Raw genomic sequence first — 12,090 nt, 5'->3', positions numbered from 1 at the left:
ATGGCTTCTTCTTCTCAAAATAATTTAGATGATGCATTTGATGATGCATTTGATGATGCATTTGATGCTGCGTTTGATAAACGTTTTGATCAAGTCATGGAGAATCTAACCATTCGTAATGATCAAGAAGCACGAAGAAATGCAAGAAAAAAACGAGCTTACATCGAAAGACATCGTGAAGAAGGGCATATTCTTTTATGGAATGATTATTTTAGTGAAACTCCAACGTATAAAGAAAATATGTTCCGCCGACGTTTTAGAATGAACAGGCCATTGTTCATGCGCATTGTTGATCGACTCTCCACCGATTTTGAATATTTTCGGGAAAAGCGCGATGCCCTCGGAAGGATTAGTCTCTCTCCCCTTCAAAAGTGTACTGCAGCCATTCGTGTCTTGGCATATGGTTCTGCGGCTGATACGGTCGACGAATACCTCCGGCTCGCTGAATCAACAACTCGGTTATGTGTGGAAAAATTTGCCGAAGGAATTATATCTTTGTTCGGCGATCAATACCTAAGAAGACCAACGCCGGCTGATCTTCAACGTCTACTCGATGCCGGAGAGTATCGTGGATTTTCCGGGATGATAGGAAGCATCGATTGTATGCATTGGCGGTGGAAGAATTGTCCTTTTGCTTGGAAAGGGCAATACTCTCGTGGTTCGGCTAAACCAACAATCGTTTTAGAGGCGGTTGCTTTATTTGATCTCTGGATATGGCATGCGTTTTTTGGAGCTCCAGGTACTTTAAATGATATCAATGTTCTTGAACGTTCGCCTGTTTTTTATGACGTAATACATGGTCAAACTCCGAATGTCACTTTCTCTGTCAATGGAAACGAGTATCATATGCCTTACTATCTTACCGATGGTATTTATCCGAAATGGGCAACTTTTATCCAATCTATTCCTTTACCACAAGGACCGAAAGCAGTTTTATTTGCTCAACGTCAAGAAGGCACTCGGAAAGATATCGAGCGTGCTTTTGGAGTCTTGCAAGCTCGGTTTGCCATTGTTAAAAATCCAGTGCTGTTTTGGGATAAAGACAAAATTTGGAATATTATGATGGCATGTATCATACTCCATAATATGATAGTAGAAGATGAACGAAGTGGATACACTCTAGAAAATAATGCAAAGTTCACGCAAGGCGAAGACAACAGAACTTCACATGTCGATCACACGTTTTATACAGGTGCCCCTCAAAGTTTCGCAAACCAGATGGATGTTGAGACAAGTATTCGTGATATACAAATGCATCAACATCTGAAAAACAATTTGGTTGAACATATATGGAATAAATTTGGATGAGATGAAGACGACAACTGATCCCGGATGCTTCTTTCAAATTGTTTTCCTATATTTTACTAATCTTTGTTTTCATATTTTAATTTAATAATGTATGTTTAAAATGTTGTCTTTTCTTTTATTATGTTTTATGTAACAAAAATAAATTTTATTTTAAAAATAATTGTTTTCAATTTTTTTTAAGAACCTTAAAATAAAAGAGTTGCAATGGAGGTGGAAAAAATCTTAAGGTTCTTAATCAACTCTTTTACCACAATTAACTCATTAAATACAATAAAAACAAATTAAAAGACCCATTAAGGTATTTGGGATAATGGTGCTCTAAGGCCATGCGCATTGAAATATCAGAAGAAGAGTTCACACGTTTTTCGAGACAAAAAAACAATATAATAATTGAAATGTTATGAACCTGTGCCGTAGAGTATCACTCTGGTGATACCGTATCGTTACTGTTTCGCGGGCTCCACGACACGTGGCGGCCCGCGATAGGTTCGATTTTAATTATTATTTTTTTTTTTTAAAAGTCAAACGAAAAAAAAAATTAAAATAATGAAAAACATATCTAGGGAATCGAGAATGAGAAAATCACTGATGCTTATGCCCTAATAATCATGGAAGCAGACAAGATTTGACATTAGTTTGTGCACAAATAGAATACGTCTCAAATAATATACTAGAATTTATATTACCTATTAGACTTCCAGCTGGTCTTCAGACCTTGTTACTAGATTTCTCATCTGTCAAGATCTACACATAGTTTCTTCGTACATCTACACATATCCAAAAGCTTTAGTTTTTACTTTAACTTTTTTTTCTTGAAACTAGTTGTTACTTACTTCTCTTGAAGGAAAGAGGAAAAGCATATTTTAATAATAATACTTCTCTTCGATCTCTCTTTTAGTCGCACTGAGATGTTATAACGTATAATTTTAATAGCAAATGAACCCCTTGTAAGTTGTAACCAGAAATCTATATATATATATCAGTTAATGACCGAAATCTATATATATCAGTCAATGACAATATACGGAGAAAAGGAATGCGTGGAAACATTTTCTTCCCACGAAGGAAACATGCATGATGGTGACTTGCCTTGAGGCTTCGACATCGATCTGAATTACTCAACCCGTAGATAGGTTTTCTAAATTACCTTGAGTACTGTTTATAGACCTAGCAAATGTAAACCATTTAAGACATCTCCAATCCATAGCAGCCTTTTATTGTGTAAACTACATCATTTTAGCTTAATCTTAGCATTAAAACATTTTCATTTTCCAACCACAAAACTTAAATTATACTTTTGATTTTTATTATTAAATTAGAAATTTTATTATTACTTAAATGTATATATATAATACAAAAGTGAAAAACATATTTAAGGGTTATCATTAGAATAATCCATCGTTAAAACTTTTATTTTAAGAATTACACATCTTCGAAATGAGGCTCCAACAACTTACCAAAAAAAAAGAGGCTCCAACAACTTTAGTTTGAGAATTACACATAGGATCCTTGTTGGAGATATCTTTAAAACTCCATTAATATTTATATTATTATTTCATTATTAACATTTTTGACAACTCTTTTTTTTTTCAAGAAAATTTTGACAACTCTTCCCGCATAGAACCATGCACTTAACTTTTACTATGGTTTTGCAGTGATAATCTTGTTATAATATGTTGATCAAAAAAAATCTTGTTATAATATGTAGAATTGATATGTACTTTGTTCAAAATCAAAATTAATAAAATATATAAGATATAATAAAATCCAAAAGTCATTGATAATATATATTTCAAAGGTGCGAAAGTATATTGAACCTGTTTAAAATTCAGGTGAAAGGTATCAAAATAAAAGGTATCAAAAAAAAGGTATCAAAATAATATTTATGTTATTTTTAACATTATTTTATGCTATTGAAAGGAATGATTACAATTCATATGAATTTTGTGATTTCCTCAATATTTTATTTTTATTTTATAATCCAAAACAAAAAAAAAAGTCATGTATGCATGCACTTGTGCATATTTTCCGGAGCTTATGATATAACTTATTGAGAGAATATATACATACAGTGAAACCTCTATAAATTAATAATGTTGGGATTATAGCAAAACTATATTTTTTTATTAATTTATAGAGATTATTAATTTATCGAGATACTAATTGAACCAAAAACTTATTTTGGGACTATAAAATTATATTAATTTATAGAGATATTAATCTATCGATTATTAATTTAAAGAGGTTATATTGTATATATATGTATTGAGTTAGGGTTGTTATTAGTTAGTTAACTTAAAGTTAAAGAAACAAATTAAATCTAGCCACCTTAAAATAGTAAGATACTTAAATCAGTGGTTACCAAATTAGCTAATACTAGTATTACCCCCGTGCTCCGCACGGAACAATTCCACTGTCTTTCAAATTATTTAATTTTTTTCTTGCTGGTCAAAAATTTAATGACTCAAAATACCAAAATAAATTACTATTCTAAACCTAGATAAGACATTCGCACAAAAATTTAAGAATAGTTGCATTCAAGCGAAGTGATTGGAAGCACTAAAACAATTTTTTTTAACTGTTTCTAAAATGAGTCAATCACACATGCTTGAAAGCTTGCTTATATAAAAAAGGTTAAAAGTATGGTATAAACTTTTTATGGTATAAAATATTATATTTGGTACGTTTGATTTTTATTTTGTTTGTTAAATAGAACTCTCCAAAATGTAAATCTTTCCATGTCAAAATACTCACGTTCGTATTTTAAGAATGGGAAAAATACTGATCTTAGATAATAGTTCTATTTTTGCCAAAAAAAAGATAATAGTCCTATATACTTAATTACCTCGGTTGTTGACAAATTACGATGCTTTGATTTTCCACTATTCTGTTTGAAGAATTATGCTCTGTAACAGTAGAAAATCCAATTGACATCTTCGATCTGATTCATGTAAAAAATAGCTATAAACCTGTATCAATTTTTTCTTTGCGACACTCAAAACCCAAAAAAAAACATCTTGATGAAGAAGACTATAGCCAAGAGGAGAGGGAGAGATCAGATAAAAGAAGCAAGATAGTTAACTGAAATTTTTTTACAGATGTAACAGTTTCAAGTCGTGGCATGATTTGGTGGTTGAGGATTACATGTTTTACTTTTGAACGTGGTAGTTATTTGAGAAAATTTAGGGATTTAAGTTTTTTTGTTAGAGAGTTTTTATTTTTACTTTTGTTCTTTTTACGTTTGTGTAATTTTTATTGTCTAGTTTAATTGTTCTTATTTTTTTAGATATAGCTGATGTATCATAATATTATTGGATGTGTGACTTGTGCTTTAGTATATAGGTATGTATGTTATTGTTGCCCTAACCCACACGCAAACTACGTTTTCTGCTTCTACATGCGTGGTACAATGCACAATATGCATGGCTTCGTACCTAGTTTGTAGGCCTAATGATATGCTACATCACGATTTACTAGGGTACTTTCAGCTGACATCTTTTACAAAACGGTACGATTATGATGATCCAGTTCTTCAAATTAGATGATGATCGTAAATTAAAGATTGGTCAGAAAAAAAAATGTAGTCAACACGTGGCATTGGCAACCATAGAGAAGTAAAGGCGTCCCATACTCCATAACCACTCTCACCGCCGTATCACATGCCTTCGCTTCGGTTATGTCACCTAATTCTCACGGTTATATCGCTTTGATTGTTGGAGAGGCTACCACGTGATTCCAACAACTTCAAGCTAGCTACTCATATTTATCTTACTCACCACACATATATGACAGATAAAATTATATTATAGATAAATTATACGACAAAATGAAATAAATTAGTTTTAACAAAAAGAAAAAGTAAACTAGTTATTAACCGGATGTCGTGGTCTGGTGGTAAAGAAACATCGGCTGAGATGCCTGCCATCACAAGTTCGAACCTCAGCCACATCGGATTTACATGGTTTCTGTTTGGTTTCCAGGACTTTCCTCGCCAGTTCCGGTTGGACGTGGTGGAATAGTCGCACTAAGTGAGAGATCCGGATACCTAGATTATCAAAAAAAAAAAAGTAAACTAGTTATTAATAACTTTTTTGCCAAAAAGTTATTAATAACTTATCCAATCCAATTTGATTTTTTTTTCTAAGAAAGATAATTATCAAATACACATACGAATTTACAAATGACTATATTTATCATACTATATATATAGCCAAAACATTTCTTTTTGTAAATTAAATATAGCCAAAACATATAATACTATTTTTTCTTTCCTTAGAAAACGTGTTTCTTATCTTTTCATTTCGAGTTTCAAATTTGTTTTACATCATCTTTGATATCTATAATCTATTAGTATATTTTTATAGTTACAGTTTCAAAAATACCTAATTTGCTAAATACTCAAGATAAAATTGAAGGTAGGACCCTGAGAATTCCAGTCGTTCACTCTACTGAACGAAGATCGAATCAGTTAAAGAGGGAAAGCTGTTAGGAGGCGGGCCCCACTTTTTGCTGGGAAGTTTGTAGACAGATTTTGTTGTTCCCTCCCTGTGGTGCACGTCTCTCTCCTCCTTTTGCCACGTCTCTTCTTTTATTATACATGACTCTGAATCTTTGGATTCCCTTCTACTTTTTACAAAACGGGAAGAAAATAAGATTTATGGGATATGATCGCATGATTTTTCGTCGACTAAAACATAGACAGAAATGTCAAACTGATTACAACTGTGAAGGTATATAGACTATAGTCACAAAATGACCATAATTCGAAAATATTTAAGAAGATCCAGATACTTTCCTTCCACGTTTGAAGCGTAATTCGATTTTAATTAGTGAACACGTGGAGTAATACGGCGTTAGGAGATCAGATCATACGTGGACGATGTGTACGTTGTCACTTGTTAGAAAAAGGAGGAAATGAATATGGTCACAACCCTCTTTCTTAAAGAAAATACTATCCTTCAAGGGATCGAATGTATAAGGGGTTAGTGGAGCAGGCGAGTAACAAAGGTGCACACGTGTGTTTAAAATACGTAGAAGGCAAGTACGTGTCCTTCGTATAACCAGATTTATTTGTACGCACGTAATGTTTGTCTCTGACCGTATATACACCGTATATATACGAAAAGAAGATGGATCGTGTTGTAGGAACAAACCCTAATTAAATATATTGTACCTTTTTGAGATATAGGCCATGCATGCAAAAGGTAAAGAGTACGTAAAGAGTTATAACCAACAAATTCTCCTTTTTTATTGAAGATTTTATAACAACTTTTGGGAAGAAAACAAGTAAAGCAACCTCACGCGATAGCATAAGACTTATCTCTAAACAATAAATATTTTAGTTTCAAAGTTAGCCCCGCGAAAATGTGCAATCCAATTAACTTAGAACGTCGCCAATCTCCATCCTCATACTTGGCGTAAAATGATGGGATTTTAATTAATGAACTTCCTTATTGACAACGGGCCAGATTTACGGTATATTAAATGTTAGTTACGTAGTATCTCGTTTGTCAAAAATAGTAATACCTAGTTTAGCAAAAAACAAAAATAGTAATTACTTAGAATGGGATTTGCTAAAGCTAATTACACAAGGAGAGGAAAGGGATTGAATAAGAGGTACATCGGTACATATAATTATAGACAGATAATGAGAGGGAGAGGGAGAGGGAGAGGGAGAGGGAGAGGGAGATATGTTGTTTCTTGACGCATCCGGAGTCTAGTCAAAGCTGGCCTCGTAACTGCAGTGACGTGTACTAAGGAGTGCTACGCACGTGACATGTATTGTTATGTTGCGTTGATACGTTGGAGTAGTGTTAAAGACTAGAAGTCAGTTGTTAAAAAAACAAAGACTTCAAGTCATTTGGTTCAACTTTTAATAATAATCTGAGAGATTTTTTTTTTTTTTGACAAATCTGAGAGATTTTTTTTTTAACAAATATACATCAATTTCTTATTCTATTTCATATTTTGTAATATTTCGTTGTTAGCTACTGGATAGTTGTGTTTAAAAAAAAAAAGCTACTGGATAGTTAAGCTTTCTGACATTGCCAAGCGTATAAATAGTTCAGCTAAAGTCTCTCCAAACAATTTTAAGGGAGCTAGTATTCAATTGAGATCTAATCAAAGTGACTTGTACTAAGATATTTTTATTGTATTCGATGATGATTTTTTTAAAAATCAAATAATATTAAACTTGTTATGTGATAAACTAATTTGAAATCTATTGTTATTAAAAATATTTTAAATTGTGAATTTTTTAATTTTCTAGTCATTTTAAAATATTTCGGTAGTCTTTTCATTAGTCAAAAAAATAAAAATCCAATTTACACATTCCTAGATAATATTTTAAAATGGTCAAACAAAAACCATTATACAATTTCAGTTCACCTAAAATCATCTAAAATTTGCTCTCCCCTTAATTTTTATAAAGTCTTATGGATTCCAAAAGATACTATTTTTTAGGATTTAATAGTATAGTTTAAATTTGAGGTTTGACTAGTTAACTTTTTAAATATATATTTTATTTCTCATTTCAATTCATACAAAATATATCGCACAAATAACTAACTAATCTTTTCGTTTATTTAGTCATTTTATTATATATCTCATAAATATTTTAAATATATCTTTATAATGTAACTAGTACAAATCAAATGAAAGAACTAACTTTAAATTAAATTAATATAAAAGTAACATATCATATTTATATAATTATACCACAATTTATTTATCAATATTATTTTATGTAGTTGTTTATAATAATTTAACATAATTGATTATGATTAATATAAAGGATTACGAGACATAATAAAATGTTGAAAATGGTTTAGGATAATAGGATCTATATAATGCCGATCCAAATATGGCCCTAAGCTAAAATAGAAAAAAAAAATTTATATAATGGAAAAATTATATCAAACAGTAAATATATGTAATGGAAAACTATTTCACATAATGTGTGTGTCGTAGTCATGCCATCTATATATATGGCTTATACCACGGGAGGCACTGGATGTATAATTGAGATATTATATCTTCAAAAACTTCATTAATTATAAAATAAATTATTTTTAATGTTTTATGGTGACTAATGAAATGAGCGAGAATAGTATTGATTTTTGTCATTTCTTACAATTTAGGTCATTTATAACAAAATTTGTTATCTGTGAATATTTAATATTCATTTACATTTAAGAAATAATAGATCAAATTTAATTATTATTTATCAAGTTAGAAAAACATAAATATTAAATATTTCTGTTCATTTCTTCTATTTATTAGTCATTTTCGTATTAATTTAGTGGTTACAAGTTAGAACCTAAATATTTATAAAAATGTTTTTAAGGTAAATGTTATAGTTGTTTTGTAGAAGAATTTGTAGCTTCGACGATAGTTTACTTTATATTTCTTTCAAAAAAAAATAAGTTTACAAAAAATTAGATTATATTCTAATGATATTTTATTTCGGATTAAAAAATAGAGTGATGAATAAAAGATAGATAAATTATTTTATTTATAGAATAAATTCATTTTTCTTTTATTATAAAGTAAAAAACAGAATATCACTAAAGGAATGTATTTTAGATTCTATTTTAGGGTGAAAATATAGTATTATTGGAGATGCTGTTAAGAATGTACTGGCTTCAGCCTAAACATTTCTATGTTAACCCAAAAAGACTCGTATCATTATCTCTCTCTCTTTCTCTCTTTGTTGCTGATATATGGTCATATATTTTGGTACAAAAAGTAGTATAATGCATAATGTTTTTTTTTTTTTGAAACTATATAATGCATAATGTTGTTATGCTATGTTATGTAATAGTGTTAGGTTTAATGCCTAAACATTAGCTTCAATTAGTGTACACTATGTTAATAACTAATGGCAAATATATTTTAATTATATAGGAGCCCGATAACATCACCGATGTCTTTAATTAAGAACAGAATAATGGATCAATAAAAGAATGAACAAAATAATGGTTGACAAGGGCTATTACAGTGTGAAATCGTAATTCAAACATCTCCATGATCACGTGTTTTGCTGCTTCAAAAATGGGGCAGAACGGCAGACCTTGGGTCCTTCTCTTGTCACATCACGTGAATTATCACTAGTTCCATCGGCTGTACATTTTAGTTTTCATTATTTTGTGTTTAGTTAATTGTTAAATGAAGTATATGGTGGAACCACACATCTTCAAAAAATAAGTATCCTTATTGACTTGTAGTTCAATGAAGTAAGCTGGAATAAACAACTAAGTTTTTGTTTTTAGGAGAGGCAATAGTATTTGATCAAAAAAAGGAAAGGCAATAGTAAGAGCATGAACATCGCCAAGTCCTTAAGGTGGTCCTTGTGTGTTTTGGTGTGGGACCCACCAACTTTTCTAGATTACTGAACCAATTTGTCCCTAAATAAGAAACGTCCTAGTGCTGTCCTTAACTCTGTTCGCGGTGCAATTGGTCTATTTTAAATTTTTTTTTTTTTTAGAAAAAACAAAATTAAAAAAAAAAAGAAAAAATTTACCTAAGGACTTTTAAAGGTCCTACTGATAAAGATGCCCTAAGACATTTGTTCCTGGAAGATGAAGTATCCCACATATGCAGTAACCTACGTGCAAATCTATGCACCGTATTTAATAAAGTATTTATGTGTCAGTGTGTGTACATATGTATCGTGTACATCAATTAATATACAAATCCCAAAAAAATCAATATAGCGCATGCATTAGCTTCTTTCGATATTACTTTTTGGGTTATACTGATTAAGTAAATTGAAATATCTTTGCGCAGAAGGAATATCAGAAGCGTGATTCTTGAACTTGCCAAAATGCAAAGCTCGGCTGAATTATACTTTTATTTTATGAAATGACACACAAACTAAACACTTTGCATTAATCTAAGTGCGGTTGGTTTATAACCATTAGAGGAGTATTGTTAAAAAAATAACTTGAGGAGTGTTGTTAATAATTTATTGATCTGCTATAAATATTATTATCACTTCGAATGTTATCATATCATATTTGTCCTATTGTTCAGAGTTTAAGCAATTGTTATTTTGGAATTAACAGAATTCCGGAACTACATGATTATAAAAAACAACAACAAAGTACGGAGCATTGTATACTTCACTTAACATGCACATGCACCACGTATATAATTGATGTTCATGTACCTTCTTGCCTTGTTTTCTTTTTTTTTTGTTTAAAATTCCCCTCCCCCGGCGGTAACTGGAGGAACGATATATTTTGTCAGAAGGTCAAAAAACAGAAGTAAAACTTTATGTACTTGTTTATGGGTAATTATTTCTAAGAATTACGGATTGTCGAACACAGAAACACGATGAATAATTCGGGGCATAACGTAGAATGGGGAATTCAAGCCCACCATAAATTGATCTAAACATGAAGGAGGGCGCAAGGCAAAAATGGGGATATGTGAAAATTTAGCGTAACGAACCATAATCATTAATGGATTTGAGAAACCAAATACATAACTTAACGTTGTGGCCATCTCTCTAATAATATAAATTCACAATTATATTAAAGTGCAAAACGTCAATTAAATACAAATGAAATAATGACGATACAATCCGGAACCAGCTTGTATGGTCTGGTATCATCAAATGGTTATTAAATTTGAATAATAAAGAAAGTGTTGGTCCCATGGATATATCTGAAACAGAAAAGAGAGAGGAGTGGTACAAAATGTGAGATAGGTGAAGAGAGAAGGCGTGCTTCCTTCAATTTATTTTTGAGTAACATTTAAGCCATCCTAACATTCTCTGTTCATCATTTCCCTTTACTCTCTTTTTAGTATAAATATTCTTTATATATATTTACCCTTATTTTTATACTTTATAAATAAACAAAACTCCATCGAATCAAACTTAAAATATAAACTGGCTACTTGCTAATACTGTCTTTTTTTTCCTTTTTCCCCTTTTTGTATAAATGTACAGAAGTTTTCTTTTGGTGTCAGAGTCAAATTTATGTACTTATTAACTCTTTCAACAAATCCCGAATCGCAGAGGTCTTGAGTGCGTGAGTTTAAAGATGAAAGAAAAAGGTACAGGATTTTGTTTAATGGGTACAAGTTTTGTTGTAAAAAAAAAGGTGCAAATTTTTTGATTTTTTTAAATGGAATCTTTATTTGAGTTTTCAACTCTTACATTAGCTCTAATTGGTAACTTTACAAAATGGTGAAATCACATACGCGCAAATATTTTGTCAATCAACAAAAATTGCAGATTAACAAAAAATACAAAAACGTATACAACGAAAATTTTCATTGAGTAAAAAAGTATATTTTTATGAATTATTTACAAAATCAATAATTTCATATTGTTAAATTATATAATAACACCTTTTCAAAATTTCAAATAAACAATAATAAATATTTTAATGATAAATTATACTAGAATTTTTTTTATAATATTATAAGATGTCAATCTATTATTAGAAATATATTGAAAATAAGCTAAATATTAATAATAACAAGTAAAGTATTTTTTAAAAGTTATTTATTTTCACATTTTGTAGTAATTAGTTTATTATTAAAATTTATTTTGACTTATAACAAAGTAAATACAATATAAAATATTTTAATCAATCTAATATATATTCCATCATAACGCAAATTTTAAAATATTTCGCAGTTTAATTAATTCTTTTGCAGATTAATTATTTTCTTACGATTATGCAATTAAGGTATGCTTACTCCAATGAGAACAACTATCTAACGACTATCCAAGTAAAGCAAACGAAGGGAAAATCAAAACCTAAATAT

General features: G+C 30.2%; 1 protein-coding gene across 1 annotated transcript; it reads left to right on the top strand.

Annotated features, from left to right (window-relative positions):
- LOC108815312 (uncharacterized) lies at nt 1-1,308 on the top strand. The gene has a single exon (XM_056991328.1). The coding sequence runs from the start codon at nt 1-3 to the stop codon at nt 1,306-1,308; it is 1,308 nt and encodes a 435-aa protein (XP_056847308.1).
- Nucleotides 1,309-12,090: the final 10,782 nt, after the last annotated feature.

This window comes from Raphanus sativus, chromosome 7 (genome assembly GCF_000801105.2).
Source record: "Raphanus sativus cultivar WK10039 chromosome 7, ASM80110v3, whole genome shotgun sequence".
Classification (NCBI taxonomy): domain Eukaryota; kingdom Viridiplantae; phylum Streptophyta; class Magnoliopsida; order Brassicales; family Brassicaceae; genus Raphanus; species Raphanus sativus.
Note: the sequence above shows the minus strand (reverse complement) of the source record. Positions and strands in the feature narration are given on the sequence as shown.